The sequence below is a fragment of the Brassica rapa genome, chromosome A04, assembly GCF_000309985.2.
Source record: "Brassica rapa cultivar Chiifu-401-42 chromosome A04, CAAS_Brap_v3.01, whole genome shotgun sequence".
Taxonomy (NCBI): Eukaryota; Viridiplantae; Streptophyta; class Magnoliopsida; order Brassicales; family Brassicaceae; genus Brassica; species Brassica rapa.
Window position 1 is genome coordinate 8,452,283 of NC_024798.2, and position 23,878 is coordinate 8,476,160.

General features: G+C 28.3%; 1 protein-coding gene across 1 annotated transcript; it reads left to right on the top strand.

The window, feature by feature from the left end:
- Positions 1-6,327: 6,327 nt before the first annotated feature.
- Positions 6,328-17,680, top strand: LOC103863755 (putative aquaporin NIP4-1). Its single transcript, XM_009141503.3, has 5 exons — positions 6,328-16,227; positions 16,336-16,560; positions 16,720-16,917; positions 17,153-17,214; positions 17,322-17,680. The coding sequence occupies exons 1-5, from the start codon at positions 16,096-16,098 to the stop codon at positions 17,554-17,556; spliced, it is 852 nt and encodes a 283-aa protein (XP_009139751.1). The 5' UTR covers positions 6,328-16,095; the 3' UTR covers positions 17,557-17,680.
- Positions 17,681-23,878: the final 6,198 nt, after the last annotated feature.

The following is a 23,878-nucleotide window of genomic DNA, read 5'->3' on the forward strand; positions in this document are numbered from 1 at the left end:
TGCTTTTCCCAACTAAATATGCCAGTTCAGTGAGATTGACCGAAATAAAATAAGAAAGTACGTACAATGCCGATTTTAGTAGGCTTTTACATCAACGAATTAAAAAAAAATATATAATAAATTTAGCTGCCAAGAAAAATATTAAATATAACTAAATAATTGGAGAAATATCTCATAACACCTCGGCAAATCGGAATATTATAGACCGGAAGCACTGTGCACGGAGGAACATGTGGTAGAGTTTACGAATAGTCAATCGTATATTTAAAACGCTGGCTGAACATTTATGATGAATTCTTAAAACGATTTCCATAATCTAGTTTTCTGAAAAAGGCTTCTAGTTTTGAACTAGTAATTGCTACAGAGTTTCATAAAAAAAAAAACTAAAAGCAATTCCTTAAAATCCAAAACACTACAGAATCCAATATATTGTCTTCAAAACCGAGAAATTTATAACAAAGGAGTTAAAACGAGATTTCATATATGAGGGAGACATATAGTTACCATTTAAAATGGTGGTAACTAGTAAGTTGAAAACTGATAAAAGAAACAGCCAAAGAAAACATTTACATTGAACGGAACAATCTTTATCAGGTATGTATATGAGTAATCGTACGTACGCGAGTTTCATATTCAAGGTTACATAAATATACAAAATGTAAGACTGAGGTCAACTAGTCGATAAGGATATTCTTTTCCTTAGGGTAGTATATTATTCGGTTAACACAACTGTAGGCAGACCAACAGCACATGGTGCATTAATTTTCTAATTATTATTAACGAAGATTCGGTGAAAGCAGGCTCCTCGACCAAATGGATTTGTAGAAATCAATATTTCAGCATGATAACTGAATTTTGATATATTAAAATTTTGTAAACTAGACAAAACAACATAACTGTAAGCTCAAAATTTTGTAACAACGCTAGTGTTCACATGGTAAAATGATTCCAACAGATCATAGCGCAAAGCAAAGGTTTTTCTCTCTCTCTCAAAACTCAATACTGTAAGCTCTTTAATAAGCATCAATACATACAGATTAGAGAAATTGCACCCCATACACTAAACTTTTACCCTAATTAATCAAATACCCTAAATCCCACAATGTTATACCTTTCTCTATAGACACAAACTAGTCACATCATTGGTATTTTCATTTTTTAGAGTTTTAAACCAATTCACCCTACAGATTATGTACATTAATAACCAGTTTATGCATGTCTTAGTCAACTGAGCTACAAAATGATTAATTTGGTACAAATGAATACGTCCATTGAGTATGCAAGCAAAAATATATCAGTTTTTGTAAGTTGTAAGAATATGTAGGGGAAAATTGTAAACTGACGAGATTTATTGGCATGCTTTTCTCTAATCCAGTAAAGTTATATATGTATTATGTAATAAAATATTTTTGAACTGTTTGACATTTTTCTTTTTTTTTTGCTATAAACATTAATATCATTAGAAAACGAAAATATAAGTTTACAAAAATAGTATCCTAGAATTAATGCATCCAAGTTAAAAAAAACCCCCACCAAAGCCCAACAATAATATAAACTAGATTTTTTGTTTTAATTTATTTTTATATAAATATTTTTTTTTCAGTTCTAAATTGGTATATATTATAATATATATGTGTCTATTAATTTTTAAAACATAATAAATTTACTGTATATTTTTTCATTGAATAGATTGTTTCAAATTTTCATATGTATTTGTATCTTCTTCTATGTATATATATATTTTTGGATTATTATTTCATTATTAAAATCGTAACTATATATATAAAGATTAGTAAAATATTGTTTTATTGTCATATTCACAGATAGGAAAATTTGCCAAAATTGACTCAAAACTTGATTTTGAATACAAAAGTGTACCCCAAATTCAATCAAATGCAAAAGTAACCGAAAAGTCTAGTGAAATTACAACAACCCCCTTATGAACAAACAAAAAAAAAACTGTTTTCAATTTTACTATATAACCTTCCGTTGGATAAGAATTTTTTGTAAGTCTTTTCTATGATGACTTCTTTGTAAGTCTTCTCTATGATGACTTCTTTGTAAGCCTTCTCGTTCTGTAGATCTTAAAAATAATTTTATAAAAAATATTTTGATGGGTAAAAAATTGAAATCAAGTAATAATAAACATTTCTCAATGATGTAAATTTAGTTCATCTGAAATTGAATTATTTTCAACATAGATGAGTGAATATACATTGGCTCATGAGTCATTGGTTTAGGGTTTGGTAACATATGTTATAGTATTGTATGTATCTTTAGAGTTAGATTCTGAAATCTTACCTTCATTTTTTTTTTCAAATTGACCTATATATATGTTTAGTAACTATTTAATAACTTGATTTAAACACTCTCTAAGTTTTTTTTTAAAGTTTAAGAAAGCGTTATTTTGCATAGTTCATTGGGCCTGGAAGACTCACAGAAGACTTAAAAAAAAAGTCTTCAGACACATCCCACCTAAATTTTAATATAATTTATGGTTCCCGCCTAAATTTTGGAATAATTTAGGTTTCCCGCCTAAATCAAAATCTTCCATAAGTCTTCTAGGAGTTTTCCATAAGTCTTCCAGAGAAAGTCTTCTCATGGATTAGATCTTAAAAATAATTTAAATTTTTTATAACAAATATTTTCATGGGTTAAAATTTGAAATCATGTAATAATAAACATTTTTCAATAATGTAAATTTAGTTTATCTGAAATTGAATTATTTTCAACATAGATGAGTGAATGTAGATTGGTTCATGAGTTATTGGTTTAGGGTTTAGTGACATATGTTATAGTATTGTTGGTATCTTTAGGGTTAGATTTGAAATCTTATCTTTATTTTTGTTCTTTTTCAAATTGACCCATATATGTTTAGTAACTATTTAATAATTTGATTTAAACGCTTCCTAAGGTTTTTTTTTAAGTTTAAGAAAGTGTTTTTTTTTTCATAGTTAATTGATTTTAGGATCTGGAAAACTCACAGAAGACTTAAAAAGAAGTTTTCATACACATCTCGCCAACATTTTAGTAGAATTTATGGTTCCCGCCTAAATTTTCGAATAATTTAGGTTTCCCGCCTAAATCAAAGTCTTCCATAAGTGTTCGAGGAGTCTTCCATAAGTCTTTCAGAAGTCTCATGGATTAGATTTTAAAAATAATTTAAAATTTTTATAAAAATAATTTCATGGGTTAAAATTTGAAATCGTGTAATAATAAACATTTTTCACTGATGTAAATTTAGTTTATCTCAAATTGAATTATTTTCAACATAGATGAGTGAGTAGATAGGTTCATGAGTCATTTGGTTTTTTTTTTTGCATAGTAATTTGGTTTTAGGGTCTAGAAGACTCACATAAAACTTAAAAAGAAGTCTTCCGACACATCCCGCTTAAATCAAAGTCTTCCATAAGTCTTCCATGAGTCTTCCATATATAAGTATTCCAGAAGTCTTTTGGGTTGAAAATATTTAACCTAATTGGAATTTTTGTCTCCATATATAAAGAACATTTACAGATTCTCTTTCTTCTCAAATGACTGCAACAAAAATGTAATGTTTGTCACTCTAAAACTCCCCAACCTCTGTCTAATATCTTTGAACATCAAAACACCAAACTTTATATCAATTTCTCACTTTTTCTTATGTTTTCTCACTAATTTATCTTCTTTTTGCTGGTTTTTCATTACATGATTCTCATCTTTCACTTTTTCAAAGGTAGATCTCTAAATTTTGGATATGAATTTATGTGTGTGTTTATATGTTAGATTCTAAAAAGCTATTGATTCAACATAGTGCACTGTTTTGTTTATTTTGTAAGCATAAAATTTTTATTTTTGAAGTTTTTCTCTCATTTTAAGTTATTTGAATGTTTTTAAATTTGCAGGTTTTTCCAGATCTGAGAGATTTTGAAAGACTTCTGAGAAGACTCTCAGAAGCCTTCTTAGAAAGTCTTCTAATGTATTTTATGCTAGAAGACTTCCCACGAAATCTTCAGGAAGTCTTCCGAAGTCTTCTGCCTAAAGTGGTATAAATTTTGGATATGTATTTTGTGTGTTTTATATATTAGATTCTAAAAAATTATAGATCTAACCTAATGTGACTGTTCTTTTTATTATCTAAAAATTTATTTTTGAAGTCTTCTCTATTTTAAAGTCATTTGAATGCTTTTGAATATGCATATTTTTCATATCTGAGACAGATTTTGGAAGACTTCTGGGATAATTCTTGGAAGACTCTCGGAAGATTCTCGGAAGACTTCCCACGAAGTCTTCATAAAGTCTTCCAAAGTCTTCTGCCCAAAGTGGTACAAAGAGATGATGTGAAGTGGAGTCCAAGCTTATATATGTTGAAGAATCATGTCTAGCTGTGTAATTATTTTATTTATGGTCTTTTTATGATTTGTATGCATAATATTTTAGTTGTGAATTATTTTGTAAACTTTAAGAGATGTTAATCAAAAGAATGGTAAATATGTTCATGTTTTGTCAAAAGTACTTGACTTCATTAAAGTTATTGATGCAATATACCAAAAAATATTTAAATCATTCTACCCACATATAACAAAACACAACAACACAAAAACTTAGTAAAATTTGCTAAAACTAAGAGAAAAGACTTCTCAAGACACCTTAATCAAATTCACAAAAGATCAAAATTTAATTTAAGTGAAAGTTGAAAGTTTAAATCTCATGGAAGTTAAAAATTGTATCTTATGTGGAAGACAACACAAACACAGAACATCAACATAATAAAACAAAATCATCGGAGAAGACTTCATAAGAAGTCTTCTACAAGTCTTATATGAGGAAGACTTCTCTGTTTAGCTAGAAACATTATTAAACATCAATGTTTGTAACTTCATAATTATGACCAATTAAGTTATAAATTCGACTCAGTAGTCTCAGTATTGACTAATAAACATGAATTAGTAAGAAGATATTAAAAATTCATTTTAATTTTGGATAAATTTGAAGTTTAATAAATATTTACGTAGAAGACTTCTTTTGAAGTCATCCACGGAAGACTTCAAAAGAAGTCTACTATGTGTAGACTTCAAAAGAAGTCTTCTATTTAGGTCATTTTTGCAATAACAAATTTACGAAGAAAGACTTCTTAAGAAGTCTACTCTACAGAAGACATCTTCGGAAGTCTTCCTTTGTAAATATTGGCTTATTTATGAAATTGAAATTTTTTCGAAATTCCCAGAGAGAAACTTTCTCGGATAAACAGGTTACTTTTGAATTTGACCGAAGTAAGTCAGAATTTTGACTTTTTGTAAAAGACTTCTAGGAAAGTCTACCTGGAGAATACTTCAAAAAAGTCTTCTCTAAGTCTTCCGGAAGTTTTCTCAATGTCACAAGAAGTTTGCTGAGTTACTTTTGCAATTGACTATATTTGACTTTTCGAGAGAAGAATTCTTTAGAAGTCTTCCATCAGATGACTTCTCTAGAAGTCTTCTCTCGCGGGCAAAGGTTTGACCAGAACCCAGAATTAAATTGAAGAAGTCTTCTCATTGATATTAAATGTTTTACTATTATCTTTCAATTGCAAAAGTAATCCACGCCGACATCTTCATACATTGAGAAGACTTATGGAAGATTTTTAGAAGACTTCTGTAGAAGTTTTCGCTAGGAAAACTTCCTTAGAAGTCTTCTACAAAAAGTCAAATTTCTAACCAACTTCAGTCAAATTTAAAAGTAACTTGTTTATTCGAGAAGTCTTCTCTCGGAATTTTGAAATATTTTGTTTACAAAGGAAAGTTAGAAGACTTCTAGCGAAGTCTTCTATTAAAAACACACAAAAGGTCAATTGCAAGACTAACTTATGCATTGACCAGAAGACTTCAAGTCTTAAGAAGTCTTCTCGATGAAGAAGACTTCAAAAGATAAGATTATATATTAAATGTGACATGACGTTCTAGTAATATGTCCATTAGATCTAATTTTAAAACAATCACACATGAATAAAGGTTGTGATTTCTATTCTAGGGAAATTTACATGTTTACCACTTTCATGGTACCACTTTTCATTTTTACCACCACCAATGAGACATTTTCAAAAATACCTTCTTCGTTAAGTGGCAAAAGACTTTTATGCTCTTGTTATTTATATATATAATAAATAATTATTTAAATAAAAACAAAATAACAAAAAAAATGTAATTTTTTTTTATGTTTTCGAATTATAATTCAAACTTTTTTATAATTTTTTTTTTGAATTTTGTTTTTTTTCAAATTTCTTTTTGAAAAACGAAAATTATGTTTGAAGCTATTTTTAAAAATTTTATATATTTTTTAAGTATTTATATATTTATTAGAATCATAAATTTTACATTCCAAAAACCCTACCCCATCCCTCAACTCTAAACCCTAAGTTTAGATTAGTTAACCCTAAGAGTATAATTGTATTTTACCCTTCATTAAAAATGAAGGTAAAAGTGGTTAGTGTAAACATGAAAATGGTACTATGAATGTGGTATTTGTGACAATTTCCCTCTATTTTAATATATAAGATACTCTTGACGAAACATCTATCAAAATCCTAGCCTTCTACGCAAGCCACCTCTTAGTTTACCGGAAATGGGTAATATTCTCCGGATTAATCCCCTTTCAGCTCTACTAGTGTGTGAATGGAAACATGCAAAAGTGCGGTTTTCTAAGTGTGGTTTTCAAATACGCATTTAGGATCTGAATGGTAACTGCGGATTTGATAAAATAAACGGTGTGGAATTAAAGTGCGGTACGGTCCAACTGCGGTTTGTGAGACAAGTGCCGTTTTGATAGAAAAATAGTGCGGTTTTGGTAGATAAGTAGTGTGGTTTTGTAGAAAAATAAAGTAAAATAAAATATATTTAAGATAATTACAATTAAATTTGTTTGCTTAGTGATAAATACAAAATTCTAAAAATAATTTTAATAAAAAACTGATTGTAATTTATGTATTTTATATAAATTATTTATTAAAATACTGTTACTAATTTTTTTTCCTATTATAAATAAATAAAATTTACTTTATTTTATATGATGCACAATCATACTAAAAAATAAAGAATAATTTCAATTTTACTACAAATTTTATACGATAAATTTGATACCACTTTTCAAATTTACTTTTTAGAGATGACTATTTTCATAAATACCTTAATTTTGGAAAAACTAAAAACTAAAATAACATTTCTAAATAATTTATAAAATATTTATAAAAAATTTATTTAGCTAACACCACCCTCTAAAAATAGTTTTCTTTTGTATAAAAATAGTTTTTTTTATTAAACTAAAATTAAAGTTTACTTATAAATATTTATAAAACCAATCAGTTTTCTTTTGTATAAAAATAGAACCAGAGTCTGTTTATATATTTTATGTTTTGTAATAAATAGGAATATTTAAATTAAATAATAATATAGTCTAGTGGGAAAATGCACGTAGATCTATGTGTTTATAATTATTTAATTGAATACAATTCTTATTATACTGTATATTTATTATTAAAATAAAATAAACTGCTAGTGTTAGTGCGTTATTCATGTGAACCGCTAGTTATATGCAGCTAAAAATTTTAAGTGTGTTTTTCTAATTAGTAGACTATTTTGGACATGATAAAATCACCTGCGTTTTTGTATTTTCCCTTTCCAAATACTGTACCTTTTTAAATTGATTGGGTGGTGACTGAATAGCGGTTTTACAAATTCCGCTCTGAAAACCGCGAATAGAAGGTCGCCATTCATTATCTTAAACACCAATCATAACTAAAACTAAAAGCGGGACGTATTTGGTTCAATAACGCTTTTGTAAATTGTAATACCGCATAAAAATTATTTTTTTGTTTGTTCTACATTTTACAATAATAACACACTTAGCATAGGTTAGCTCCAATTATAATGCGGTATTTGACATAGATGTGCATTTTTACTTTTAGGTATTTATTTATTATTTAATTTAACTATTTAATTATTTGCTCATTTAATAACAACTGCAGTCATATAAATAATTATACTAATTCTAATTAATATAGTTATGCAGTTGAAATAAATAAATCAGATTATATATTTTTATTTCCAAAACACTTCATCAAACCAAAATGAATGTATATCTAAATATCAAAAATAAAATTTTCTTTATTTAAAATTAGGGCTGGACAAAAAACACCGCCTAACATAATTCGAACCAATCCGAACCCAACATAAATACTGAATGGATCCTGTTTTACGGTATTTTATAGGTTTTATCTAAATCGAATCCGAACCCAAATGGATATCCGTAAAAACTTAAAAGTTCAAAATTCCCAAAAAAACTTGTATCAAACCGCATCACAATCTGTACCAAACCACATCACAATCTGTCGAACCCTAATTGGTTTATCTATCCAGTTACATATTATGGTAAAAACTATATTTGAGTTAATTCAATAAATGGTTAATTAAATTAGGTAAAACTAGTGAGTCAGTTCAATTTTTAATTACAAAAAGCTGTAAATATTTCTTTAAAATAATTTGCCCTAATTTGCTTAGCAAATCTGCTAAATATATTTTTTCCGATCAAAATTATTTTGATCTATTTTGTTATTTAATTTTTTAATCTAAATTTATTTTATTATATTATTTAACTATATTATATATTCAATAATTATTTTATTAGTTTAATAATTATTCAATACCGCAAATATATATTGTTACCAATCAAACAATATTTTGTACCACTATTTACTTAAAACCGCAGTTGTACCGCACCACATTCAATTCCACACGAACTGCACTTGCACCGTACCGCACGAACTGCACTTGCAGCATACCACACTTTAATTCCATAACGTTTTTAATACCAAATTTGCTGTCACCATTCAAATCCTAAGACTGCCAAATCCGCAAGACTTAATCAATCAAATAAAAAAAACAAATCGATTTAGATAATCTGCCTATATCTTTTAAAGAAGGCAAATATTGACTCTTATCACGTTAGATCTCAAGAATGACTAGAAAAAAAAAAAACAAAACAAAACGCACTATATTAAACAGAGTTTGGAGTCTTTCAATGAAAGAAGGTTGATTAAAACAAAAGGATTATTCTAAAGTGGAAGTTATTATCCACATACTGGAAGAAAAACTCCAGTACCGGAATCTACAGTCGAAGAAGCAGTAGAAAGGTCTAACTAAAGTTGGATTTAAACAAATAAAACAAAAAGAGGGCTGGCGATCCAGCGGGTGATAAGTTTAAACAAAACTTAAAGAGAAGATGGTGATAAGTTTGTTAAGTTTCATGGCCTTTCCAATTTAAAACCAATTGCAGGTACGTGAAGCGGTCAAGTCCTTATATATTAATTATGTCTCTTTCATATTTCCAATACGTGATCTTATCTCCAACATCTTCTCTCGAGATAATAGTGTGTATAACCATTAATCTCGACATAATCCATTATACCAACAATGCTTCTTTTTTTAGCAATCTCGGTAGAATTAATATTTTGTAAGATCATGAATTAGTGGGATGACCGGACCACTGTCTGACCGAACTAATGGGTCAGGATGTCGGCTCGCTTTGTTATCATGATAAGTTTCTTGAGCTCTCAACTTAAAACTTATTGGTGGCAAGTAAAGTGATCCAAGTTCCTTATATATTACTTATATTCTTTTCATATTTCTAACTGGGATCTTATTTCCAATAGAAGAAGTGTTTAGTTCTTGGGTTATACTCACTAGGAGGCTATTATGCAATAAAAAAAATGTGAAGAAATTACATCTAAACCCGTAAATAAAAATTATAGATATGTAACAAAGTTTTAATCAAAACTGTGATTTAAAAATTTATTAGGTGATATATGTCACATGAATTACATCTAAACCCGTATCTCTGGTATATACTATTATAATATTATTTGCAACATGATTTTTTTGCATCTGAGCTTTCAAGTTAAAAATTAGAGTGGTTAATATAATTTATATTCTTAATAAATAAAATATATAAATTACCTACAAAATTCAAAATAATTTAAATTATTTTGATTAGATAAGTGGTTAAAATTAATAATAATAATTATTATTATCCAAAATCCAAAAACATATATTAAAATAAAAAGATAATTCCTATATATACTGTATTGTTATTTAAAAATATTTTTTTATAAAAACTTAAAAAAAAACAGAAAGAAAAAATAACTTAATGAAGTAAAAAATTATTACTTTTATATATTGAAAATGGAATATTGAGTGATTTTTAAGATTACCTATTAATATTAAATAAGTGTACAAAGAAATTTCTTAAAAACTTATACATAAGAATGTTCAAATAAAAACATAAATAATAATTTGTTAAAAAGTAAATATAATAATAATTTATCATTATCATTTTTTAATTAGTAAATATGTATTAAAGAATAATTACAATGTTTATGTCCACATTGGCGGGCGAAATACCTAATACATTAAAAAAAAACAACTAAGTATTCAGATTACTTAAATATCATAATCGGTTTTTTTATAACGCTGATTTATTATGACATTACATTGATGAGAAAGATTACATAGATGATTCGACAACCGACAATACTACCTGCTTTATGAAGATCTACGCCTAACTGCATCATCTGAGCCGTCCTATGAAGATCTATTTATGGCCAGATTTTCTTCTGTAGTCTGCATTAATAAATCGTTCTCTCCGGGACTTGAAACCTGGATTCCTGTAATCTGCAAGAAATTGCATAGTTTGGGATTCGAACCTCAGACCTAGGTGTAAAAGCTTTTAAACCCTAACCAGTAAGTTACGGTGCTTCCACGTATTATAATCGGTTTAATCAAAAAAAATTAATAATCAATATACTAGCTAAATTATAATAGATATGTTGTTTTGTCTCTTTCAGTTTAAAGGCTCATGATCTTTCCAATATCATTAGACGGAGCCTATTGTTATGGTAAGTGGTGGCTGTGCCTTCAGCCTTTGATCGTTCACTGACAAAAAAAAACCATTGTAATGCCGAGAACCACAAAATTAGGGACCTTCTAATATGTTCACACTTCGCAATGTAGTGATTTAATTCATGATAACTACTGCTTAACCAACATCGTGCTTAGAAAATTATAACTATTGTAATCATTATCTAAAATTTTAAAATTGAAATACAAAATTTAAACAACTCTCGTTTCACCTTGATACTTATCAACTTGTGCCATTCAATCTTAGCAATAAAAAAATATCGGTGAAGCCTTCATTAATAGATCTAGCTGAAGCCCATTAAAAGTATGATGATCAAATATAATTTATTTAAATAACTATGGTCGATCCGTGCTACGCGCGGAATTTTATTTTTGTTAGTTTAATTATGTTCAAATTACGATGAAACAAAAAAGAATTCATGTTCAAATTGTTTTTTGTGTTAAGACTTAGGTTATACAATCATTGTTACTCGTTACTCATGTGAAATATTTGTTTATATAAAATATTATTATATTCAATATCATATTCGTTGTCGATAAATTTTTGTAACATTATGATAGTTACAATTGTTTGAATAGAGTAATGTTAGATATTAATTTTTGTAAACTAATTTTTGAAGTATACTTACATTGATTATGTAATAGTTATTACTTGTACTTTTCTATAATTTCCACACAAAAATATGTGATTCACTCTTTTTCTGCATGAGTTTTAATAAAATGTGTAAAATATCATGAATTATTTTAAATGAAATTCTCTATTTATGTTTGAAACTTATATATTTTAAATTGTAGTATATATTTTATAAAAGAAAATTATTTTGACTAAATTTTCCTCAATCTAAAGTTTAATAATGCATTGTACTCAGTAGTTCAAAAACATTGAGCTATACTTTAGAGCATTATGTATAGTAACTCAAACTGTATTGTTTTATTATATTATATAATTTTTTTCAAACTTATTTTTTCCTTATGTATTAATTTTCGGTTAAAGTTTTTTATTATTATTTTATTAATTCTCTAAATTTATCTTGGTGAACATAAAATGAAATAAAATTTGGTGAATTAGTAATTTTTATTTGTATTGATCTGATGAAACGCGAAAATTATAATGTAAATTGATTTCTCTTTTTATTGTTCTTATTAATTTGCTCTTTTTATTCATAAGTTTTATATATTTTTGCATTATTGTATGTATTTTCAATTAATTTAGATGATGACTAAATTTTAGTTAAATTCAACCTAATTTAACTAAATTTTAATTTTTTGTTTGTTATATTTTGTATGTTTTTGTTTTCAAATTTATTATGATTAAAAATTATGTTTTGATTTTAAATTAATAATTTATTATGGTTTTTGATATATTTTAAATAATTTCTCTAAAGTTAAATTTGGTAAGAAAAGAAGAAAATTTTCCAAGATTTTCTTTTTCCTTTTTGTTACCCTGAGTTCAATGAAACATAAAAAAAAAAATTGTTTTCTATTTTGTTTTTTATGAAGGTTTTATGTATTTTGAAATTTGTGTATTTTTAATTATATTATGTAGTTAATAAATTAGCATATATTCTCAGTATGATAAGTCCAAAAAAGTTGATTGAAAATAAACTACTAATTACAAAAGATTTATAGGTTATTAAATATTTTATTAATAGATTTTATCTATATACTAAAATGATGTAAAAAATATGATATAATTATTTTAAAATTTGTATTGACAAGTCAAAATGGCCTAGTGCAATTCTTGTTAGGTGGAAAGATATTTATATAAAAAATTCACATATCAATTTTACATTTCACTGTAAACGGCATCACCAGAAAAGAGTAAATCCTTCTTTATATATAAAAATATTCAGAGCTGGGCCATGCTTCCATAAAAATTATAATTTCAAATAGATTATATACGTATAAATCTTTTAGTCATCATATAAAGCCCATATTAGTTTTGTTGTTTTATTAATTTAGATGGATTAAACAACATAACAAATTAGTGGCCTAGTAAATTTTTTTAAAATCTATACTATACTAAAAGCCCTATATACTCAATGGTGAGGCTGCCACGTCACCAAAAATAATCAGCCAATGAGAGATAACATTTTTGCCATGTCACTACTGCTTCCGGAAAATGAAGCTCGAAACTAGACTTCCTTTTGGGCTGTCCCTACATTTACGTACGGCCCATATCAAGTCCAATATTGCCTAGCTCTAACTTTGTCTGAAGCATCTAGAGTTCATCTTCCCGTCTCTTCCACTTCGTCTTCAACTCCGTTACTGCAAGCTCCTATCAATCATTTATGCTCTTTAAATGTCTTCTCTATTGTAAATACCAATTTATCCATTAATCCAAGCATTTATGAATTCTCCATCACTATTTCTACTCTCTCGCATTAAAGTGGAATTAGCATCCTCCACCGTAGCTCCGCATATAAATGGGTTCGTTGCCTGCGTTGGTATTATACGGTTTCTTTGAACACTCAGACTCCCATTTCTTAAATAAAAATCATGACAACAAATCAGTGATTATAGTGACTAAATGCCAGGTAGAAAAATGGTTTTCAGAAAATTACTACATTTTCATGTAAAACCTAAGATACCAGAATTGATGAAAGTTAGGACAAAGATTATGTCAAGAGATACAAAATCATATATATAAAGATAAATAGAGAATTAATATCAATATATCGACCCTCATAATAATTAAAAGAAAATTAATTTCAAATTTAATGTATATTTTTATTTATAAAATATTGGTATTAACTATAAATAATTTTATACATTTAGAATATTTCCACCCCTACCTATTTCTTATTATAAATTAGCAAAATAACAAATAAAATTTAAAATTAGATAAAAATACATAATAAAGGCCAATACCATAATATAACCTAAAATGTATAAATTTCAAGAATAAACAATGCAATATTAATGAATTACAGTAGTTAAAATGAGATAATTTGAGAACAAATGGTTGCAGAAAGTTTAAAACAAACCAAATAAATATAGAAATAATTGTAACACATTAAAACTAAAAATGAAATTTAAAAAACACAATATCAGCAAAACGAAATACAATGTGAATAGGAAAATTGTCAAATACACCACATTCATAATGCCACTTTTCATATTTACACTAATTATTTTTACCTTCATTTTTAAAAAAGAAAAAAAGACATTTATAACCATAGAGTTAACTAATCTAGACTTGGAGTTTATAGTTGACGGATGGGGTAGAGTTTTTGGAGTGTGAAATTTAGGATTCTAATAAATATATAAATAAATACTTAAATAATATAAAAAACTTTTAGAAAATAGTTTCAAAAATCATTTCAGTTTTCAAAAATTCAAAAAAATAAGTTCGAATTTTAAAAGTATAATTTGAAACATAAATTTATTTATTTATTTATTATATATAGAGAAAATAAATGTATAAGAGTCTTTTGACTCTTAATAAAGAACATATTTTTCAAGATGTATCTTTATTAGTGGTAAACATGAATAATTATACCAAAAAAATGGTAAACATGAAAATTTTCCATGTGAATAACACAAATATCAAAGTCATACAACATAATCACAAAACAAACACATCTTCTTTGACATATTTCAAAATAAAGTAATACACTACTATCACTAATCAATTATCATATGGATCAAAACAAATTTTAAATTCATTAGAAACTAAAACATAAGAACCCGGCGCTGAACCCGGCGCGTAGCGCCGGAATGCCACTAGTGTCCATAAAACCAAGTACCTAACTCAAAGAGTTGGACATTCGGATTTTTTTTTGTGAGAAAACTTTTGTTTTATCAATGGTTTTATCACTTTGTGTTTGAAAGTATTTCTATAAGTTTGTTTTTATTAGTATTTCTTTGTTGTGTAGCATATTGGTTTTTATTTTGTTTCAAACTTCCAAAATTTCAGGGCCAACCTTGTAAATATATTGTTTATTTTTTATGACATCAAACGGCTATTCTATTACTTAAATTTGAGTTAGTCTTGGTAACCAAACCGAAATAGAACAATCAATGTAACAAATCACTTGACAACAATTTCGTTTTGCTCCCTTGGAATGTACGGAATCTTGAATTCCGGAAAGCGTATCTGATGAGTCTAAATCACCTGCAGCTCTTTGAGAAACTTGGCCAAACTTGTGTTTCTTTTATCATTGCAATTAGCTCTTTGCAACCCGTCCAAAACTTTTGCAGGACCGGGCCTGAAAAATATTGGCCCACAAGCAAGAAAATATTTTTGGCCCTTTTGTTTCATAAAAACAGTGAAAATATTGAAAATGCAGCTGGGAGATTTGATCCCGGGTCAAGTTCCACAGTGAGAGCAAAGTTACCAGTAGAGCTATATGGTTTCTTTGTTCATTATTGGCCCTTAAAACATATATATATTTTTTCGGGCCCCAAGCACATGCTTTATGGGCTTCTATTCAGGCCCGGCCCTGAACTTTTGACACGTCGAGTGTTGTAGCATGCTTTCCATAGCCCATCTCAATGTTTCTATTTCTGTGTGCAACGAATCTTCTCGCCTTCTTAGATTTTGCGTCTCCATTAATTGAATTTTCCCCATACTACCCTTTCAAACTCATCCACACTAGTGTATTGATCTGTAGAGGTCATCAATGAACCATCTATCATACAAATATTACACAAACTTAGGACTTGGGGTTCATCAATAAATTGTACTAGTGGAGTAAGATATTGTCTCATTTGCATTGAATCAATTTTGGCACTCATTCTCTGCATATATATCTGACAAGTTCGAGAGGGTCTTTGTCTATATATCTAAATATACTTTCTGCATATCTGTATGTATATATTGTTTATATAAAAAGCTTTTTGTCAACGTAGACATTTAAAGCATCGTGTAAGTAGCCATTGTAGAATGACAATGACGCCAAGAAATTTGGAACTCAAAATCTGTGACTCATTAATTAGTACCAATGATAGGTAAAAAAAATTTGCCTGTCTCTTTTTTCTTTGTCAGCTTTTGTTTTCACCTATCTCTACATAACGTTAAAGTCTCATCCTATTTTTCATCTGGTACATCAAATTCTCTTAACCACGAGACATTCGTTTTCCATTTTCCCAAAATAAAAAATACCCACTCAAAAGTCAAAACAAAACAAAACAAAATTTGCAACATTTAATTTGAACTTTATTCAAAATGACTTCGCATGTTGAAGAAATTGAAGAAGAGGAAATATCAAAAATTGAGAAAGGCAAAGGCAAAGATTGCCATCGAGGAATCGAAACAGTCATTTGTACTTCTCCCACCACTGTTTGCCTCACTCAGAAGGTAAATACACATAAACCAACAAAAATTTATTCTGTTTCATTTTCATAGTTATGATTATAATTAATATATTTAACAAATTATTTTATGTTCTTTCAATACTATTTACAGTTGATAGCAGAGATGATTGGGACGTATTTCTTAATATTCGCTGGATGTGGGGTGGTGGTAGTGAATGTGTTGTACGGTGGAACAGTGACATTTCCAGGGATATGTGTTACTTGGGGTCTCATTGTTATGGTCATGATTTACTCTACAGGTCACATTTCCGGTGCCCATTTTAATCCTGCCGTGACCCTCACTTTTGCCGTGTTCCGGCGGTTCCCCTGGTATCAGGTATTTACTCTCCATCTCTTCTTTAAATGTTTTTTGGTTGTTTTTAAGTTAATCAAACATAAACACATTTCATGTTCAAACAAATGCAACAATTATATTCCTAGTAAATACTATATTTGGTATTGAATCATGAATATGATTGTAAAATGGTTTGGACAGGTACCATTGTATATAGGTGCACAACTTACGGGATCGTTACTAGGGAGTTTGACACTGAAACTAATGTTCCATGTGACACCAGCAGCTTACTTTGGAACAATTCCGTCTGATTCAGCGGCACAAGCGCTCGCTGCTGAGATCATTATCTCATTCCTCCTTATGTTTGTTATCTCCGGCGTTGCCACTGATAATCGAGCGGTTAGTATTTTCTATATCATCATAAACAGTTAGATATTGGCACTAATCATTGTATATTTTCTTAACATGATCAGTATTATTTTATAGCAATTTGTTCTACAATTAAGAACAAGTTGTCTCATTTGAAGTCACTAGTGCATTTTTTAATATATTGCCATAGAAACAAATCATAAGGAAAACAATATGCAAATATACACTCTTATGTTGTTGGATTGTTCTTAAATTTCTTTTATAGGTCGGAGAATTAGCTGGAATTGCGGTGGGGATGACTATAATGTTGAACGTCTTCGTGGCTGGGTAAACATTTTCTCTTTATTTTTCATTTTCAAGCAACAAGAATCATATATGACTAGAAATCATGGTTTGGGTTTTTATTATTACTATTTTAATATGAAAAATGTTAGACCGGTTTCGGGAGCATCGATGAATCCAGCAAGAAGTCTAGGACCAGCGATAGTGATGGGAGTGTATGATGGACTTTGGATTTACATTGTTGGTCCTCTTGTCGGAATTATGGCCGGAGGTTTTGTTTATAACCTTATAAGATTTACGGATAAGCCACTTAAAGAGCTTACTAGGAACGGTTCTTTTCTCCGTTCTGCTTCTCCAAAACACAAAACATCTACTTCTAAAAGCTAATATTTTGTACTCTCTTGGTCATATCTTATTTTGTCAAACTTTTCCTCTTGGATACTTGTATATGTTATATATTAAAACAGAATTCACAACCTTGATTCATGTGTGATATTTTTAAAAATAAACCTTGATCCGTGCATTTCAAATTTCGAATAATCTGAAAATACATGTATACAAAGCATAAAATATACTCTTAAGATCATTACTTATATTCGTCAAAACAATAATCGTTATCTAAAGTCAAATCTAATATTATAAAGAAATATAAACACATCTTATGTTTTTTTTTCTCAAATTAACCATATAAACAATCGTACATAAGAAACTAACTTATAAGCTATTGCATAGTAATTTTTCTGTTTTGGTCGTAGTTTATGATAAACATCCGTGCATTTCAAATTTCGAATAATCTGAAAAACATGTATACAAAACATAAAATATACTCCTAAGATCATTACTTATATTCGTCAAAACAATAATCGTTATGTAAATTCAAATCTAATATTATAAAGAAATATAAACACATCGTGTTTTTTTTCCAAATTAACCATATAAACAATCGTACATAAGAAACTAACTTATAAACTATTGCATAGTAATTTTTCTGTTTTGGTCATAGTTTATGATAAACATATATATATATATATATATATATATATATATATATATATATATCACAAGTAGTTTTTTTTTCTTTGTTTTGGTGATAGTTTATGATATTTATATTTCTATTTTATTGTTAATGTATTTCTTCTATTTATTTATAAGTAAAATGTATAAAAATAGTTGTTTAGGTTAGATGGTTAAATATCTTAATTTTTTTATGGTAAGAATGTAAAGAACTATCTTAAATTTTAATATTATTAATATAATTAGTTAATATAATTCAATAACCACTTCGTTTTTTTTGAACAAAACCAAACCATTTGGATTCATAAAACCTTTAACCAAATGGTTTGGAAATATATTTTGGTTTGGTTTAGATCGGTTTGAGTTTGGTTGGGTCGGTTCGGTTTGGTTTGGTTCAGATTTTTTGCCCACCCTATTATTGGCCCATTTACAAGATATATAATGTTTTAATAGATAAGATTTATAAAGGGGAATTTGCCAAAAAAAAATTATAAAGGGGAATTTGCCATTAATAAGGAATACGAGTAATTGTCATTAATTATGCCTTTTTTTCATTGTTCAGTTCTTTAGGTTTTTTTTTTTTTTAATACAAGGTGTTTCATTAATAATTCCTTTTTTTTCATTGTTTAGTTTTTTTTTTTTTGGAATCCAAGGTGTTTCTGAATCCGAAACCAAACCGGATAACTTCCCAAATCACCAGGTTATTGGGTCAATGACGGATCAATCGCGGGTCAGTTAATCAATTAATTAACGGAAATTTGCCAAAACTAGCTCACAACTTAATTTTAACTCCAAACCTATATCCAAACTTGAATCAAATGCAAAACTAACTTAAAATCCTTGTGAAATTACAGTCCAGCTCCTTGTGACCACAAAAAAACAGAAACTATATTTACGAATATCACAGTAAGTCGTCTGAGTCGTCTCAAATGTTGAAAGTCGTCTCGATGACTTCAAAATAAGTTTTCTAGTGTAGCTGATCTTAAAAATAATTTTTAAAATTTTTTAAAAATATTTTGATAAGCGAAAAATTAAAATCATGTAATTATAAGCAATTTTAAGTGATATAAATTAAAATATAACAAAATTGAATTGTTTTCAACATAGATGAGTGTAGATAATAAATCATGGTATTCTTTGGTCTAGGGTTTGACAACATATGTTGTAGTATTGTATGTATTCTTAGGGTTAGATTTTGAAAAGCTTGAATATTTTTTTGAAAAAAATAGTTTTTTACATATACGTGTTTATTTTTGTGTATAGTAAACACTTTTGAAGTTTAATTTGATTTTATGAAGTGTTTAGTTAGTTAATTAAGTTTAAGGGTTATGTTTAGGGTCTAGACGACTTACATTTCAGTCGTCTGGTGAAGAAATTAAAACAGACGACTTACATGTAAGTCGTCCAAATATTCCCGCCTAAAATTTTTAAAAAAATTATTTTCCCGCTTAAATAATTTAAATGGAAAGTCTTCTATTTTAGTTTTCCGCTAAAAATATTTTAATTTCTCGCTAAAAATATTAAAATCTTCTGAACGACTTACAAGTAAGTTATCTAGGAAGTTGTCTGAATCAAAAATATTTAACCTAATTGGATTTTTTGTCTCCCTATATAAAGAAAAATTTACACATTCTCTGTCCTCCTCTCAAATGGCTGCAACAAAAATGTAATGTTCATAATTCTAAAACTCTTCAACTTCTCTCTAATCTCTTTGACTTGAAAACACCAAACTTTATATGACTTTTTCAGTTTTGTCTCATGTATTTCTTACTAATATATCTCTTTTGCAGGTTTTAAATCAGATGGTACTCATCTTCCACTAATTTAAAGGTAGATCTATTAATTTTAGATATGTATTTTTGTGTGTTCTATATAGGTAGATTTATCTAATCTTCCACTCATTTTCTTTATTTTTAAGTCATTTCAACGTTTTTGGATATGCATGTTTTTCAGATCTGGATTTGAAGTCCAGATGACTTCCATGAAGTCCAGACGACTTCGATGAAGTCTTCCAGGACTTCGATGAAGTCTTCTGACGAAGTCTCCCTTTCATAATAGATCTGAGCGTTTTGGTAAGTTTTTATGTCTGATTTTTCTTCATTTGGTATAACTTCTTGTTGTATAAAGTTCTTACTTTTTTCCCAAACTAAAACACTCCAAACCCACTCTAATCTCTTTGACTTGAAAACACTAAACTTTATATGAATTTTTCAGTTTTGTCTCATGTCTTTCTTATTAATCTATCTTTTTTACAGGTTTTTAATCAGATGGTACTCATCTTCCACTCATTTAAAGGTAGATCTATTAATTTTAGATATGTATTTTGTGTGTTCTATAAAGGTAGATTAATCTAATCTTCCACTCATTTTTTCTGTTTTTAAGCCACTTGAACGTTTTTGGATATGCAGGTTTTTCAGATCTGGATTTGATATGCAGGTTTTTCAGATCTGGAAGACTTCTGGGACGACTTACCTGTTAGTCGTCTAAAATATAATGCACTAGACGACTTCCAGGAAGTCTTCCAGACTACTTCCACTTCAGTCGTCTGGACTTCCTGAAAGTCGTCTGGACTTCCTGAAAGTCGTCTAGACTTCCTGAAAGTCGTCTGGACTTCCTGGAAGTCGTCTGGACTTCCTAAAAGTCGTCTAGACTTCCTGGAAGTCTTCTTACAAAGTCTTCTTCCATATCAAGTGGAGTCCAAGCTTGTCTTTGTAGATGAATGATCTATAATAGTTTTGTTTGTGGTATGTTTTGTGAATTGTATGTCTACTCTTTTAGTTGTAAATTTTTTGTAAAATCAGTAATAATGTTTCCCAAGATGTAATATATGTGCTAACAATGTGTTTACACATTTACAAATCAATGAAATAATAGACTTCAGTAGCCTTTTTCTTATATTTGGATCTCTCATATGCAATAATAAACTCCAATGGTCTTTTTCTCATCTTAATAAACAAGAATGTTGGTAGCTTTATATTGATACAACATTTTAAGAAGCATTTTAACCCTTCTTCCAACTCATAACAATAATCATCATTATTGTCTATAACAATAATACTTAAGAGATGGAAACAAACAAAAGTAACTAGTCAAAGCATATCATATTTTTTATAAGTTTGTGTTGAAAAACTTAGTCAAATTTAGTAAAACTAAGGGAGAGAACATATTTTGTAAATATGAGTTTTACATATCTTGAAGTTACTTATAACTTTTAAAAATACAAGTTATTCAAAAACTAACGTAGAAGACTTAAAAACTAGCGGAGAAGACTTCCACTGAAGTCTTCTCGGATCAGTTAGAAACTTTAATTAACGTGAATGTTGGTAACCTCATAAATATCACCAATTAAGTTATAATTAAATTTCATTCAGTAGCCCAAATATTCATTAATAAACATGAATTAACAAAAAAATTTTTAAAAGTCTTTATAGTTTTAGAGAAAATGCAAGTTTATTAAACATTGACACAGACGACATCCACGGAGGTTATCTAGTAGACTTCCAGAGAGTCGTCCATTTAGGTCGACGCGGACGACTTCAATCTAAGTATTCCAGATGACTAAAATATAAGTCATCTGGTCAACGCAGAGGTTATTTTTGCAATTGACTTTGAAATCTGTTATTTGAGACGACTGGAAAATAAGTCATCTATTTTTTTTTGGTTAAAAAAAACTCCAAAAAAGCTAGATGACTTACATTTCAGTCGTCATAGGTTAGTTTTGCATTTAACTGGATTATTTCAGAAGTTTGACTTTCTTGGACGACTTACATTTCAGTCGTCTCGTGAAAATTAAAATATCAATATTTTTTTTAAACTAGACGACTTACAATTAAGTCGTCATAGGTTAGTTTTGCAATTGAAAAAAAAACTTCAATATTTAATTATATATAAACGACTTAAAATTCAGTCGTCCGTCAGACGACTTACTTGTAAGTCGTCCAGGACTTACTTGTAAGTCGTCCAAGCTTATTTAAGTTATGGAAATTGAAATTTTCCGAATCAGTATATTCGACAGTTTGTTAGAAACTTCTGATTTTTTTTCTATTTTTTGTTATTCATTTGTGGAAAATTGGTAACTATAATAATTGGCGGTTAGTTCTCTGCTTTAGTATATTCGAGATTAATATTTACAACTTCTGATTTTCTTATTTCTATTGTTTATTATTGATTTGAAAAGTATTTGCAACTATAATGATAACCCAAACAGTATTTTCAATAGTTAATAAATATATCGGTATAATCATAAATTTTAGTATCAAGCATATAAATTTTTAAAAATATATGTCGGCTTTTATTTAGTAGTAATCCAAAATTGTAGTTTGATGGTATATTTTCAATATACGAGGGGGAATTTTTCTTAAAGATTTCGGGTTTAGGGTTTGGTGAATTAGGGCTTATTGAGTTTTGATTATATATTTTAGGATTTCATAATTTTGAATACTGCCAAAATACATTATCTCAGGATTTATGTATATATATTACATGTCAATTTGAAAACATTGAAATGTTGAATCCGGTGTGTTATTAGAGCATGATGGTGTAAGTTTCAAATACAAAACATATGATCCGGTGTGTTATTAGAGCATGATGGTGTAAGTTTCAAATACAAAACATATGGTTGACGATTAGTATCGTTAATACAAATAATATAGACAGTTTTTTAGGCTTTAATTATTTAGTTGAAACTTGAAAGGGATATAGAAATAATGAAATATTTCGTTTGTTGGAATAAATATATTTCTTGGAATAAGAAAAATAATTAAAAATACATGTTTTAAATAAGGCAATGTCATGACCTAATATAAACAAGCTCCAAGCCTTTACTTGGAAAATAAAAGCACCTCAAAATTTATGTCATTTTATTTTGCAACTAATAACAGAGCATGTGGCGTCGCAAAGAACCTGATCCGTCGCAATATGTGATACGATAATTATTGTCCAAGATGTGGAGAACCAGAAGAAACTATTACCATACTATTTTTGAGTGCTTACCAACTTTACATGTTTGGTCTTTATCAGCAACTCTGTCTAGTACAAACAGTTTTCTTCTACCGAGCATTTATGCCAATACGAATAATTTATTCTGGAGGAAGTAGCATCGAAGATCCAGATTTGGATATAAATCCTTATATCTGGATAATCTTGTATATTTGGAAGGCTTGAAATGATAAAAGAGAATAGACATGGATCTTTTGGAATTTGTTAGATATGCAGAAATTGAATGTCAATCTTGGTTCAATGCAAATGAATCAGTATCCTTATAGTGAAGAACCAAACGTTTTAAGCTTGAGTAATATATGTAGCTGTAAAACATATGAAGAGTCTAAGCCAATATATGTTTGCTGTAAAACAACCCAATAATGATTTTAAAGGTCTCATTTTGTAATGTTTTTTTAAGTTATTACATTTTAGAGATAAAGCATAAATGCTGAATTCAAATGAAAACAATTTATACATGGATGCAATACACTACAATAGGTGAATAATCGTCAAATCTAATCTTTTGCATATGAAACACTTAATTTTATTTAAATCTGTTTATAATATTATATGAGTAAACTTATAGTTTTATACAATTGCATCTTCTTATAATCTTTGTAGTGTGATTTGCAGGGAATAAAATTCATGCATCACCTAAAAATAGGTAGATGCTAAAAGAGTACTCTATAATATAATAAAGCAGTTCTCTCTTTCC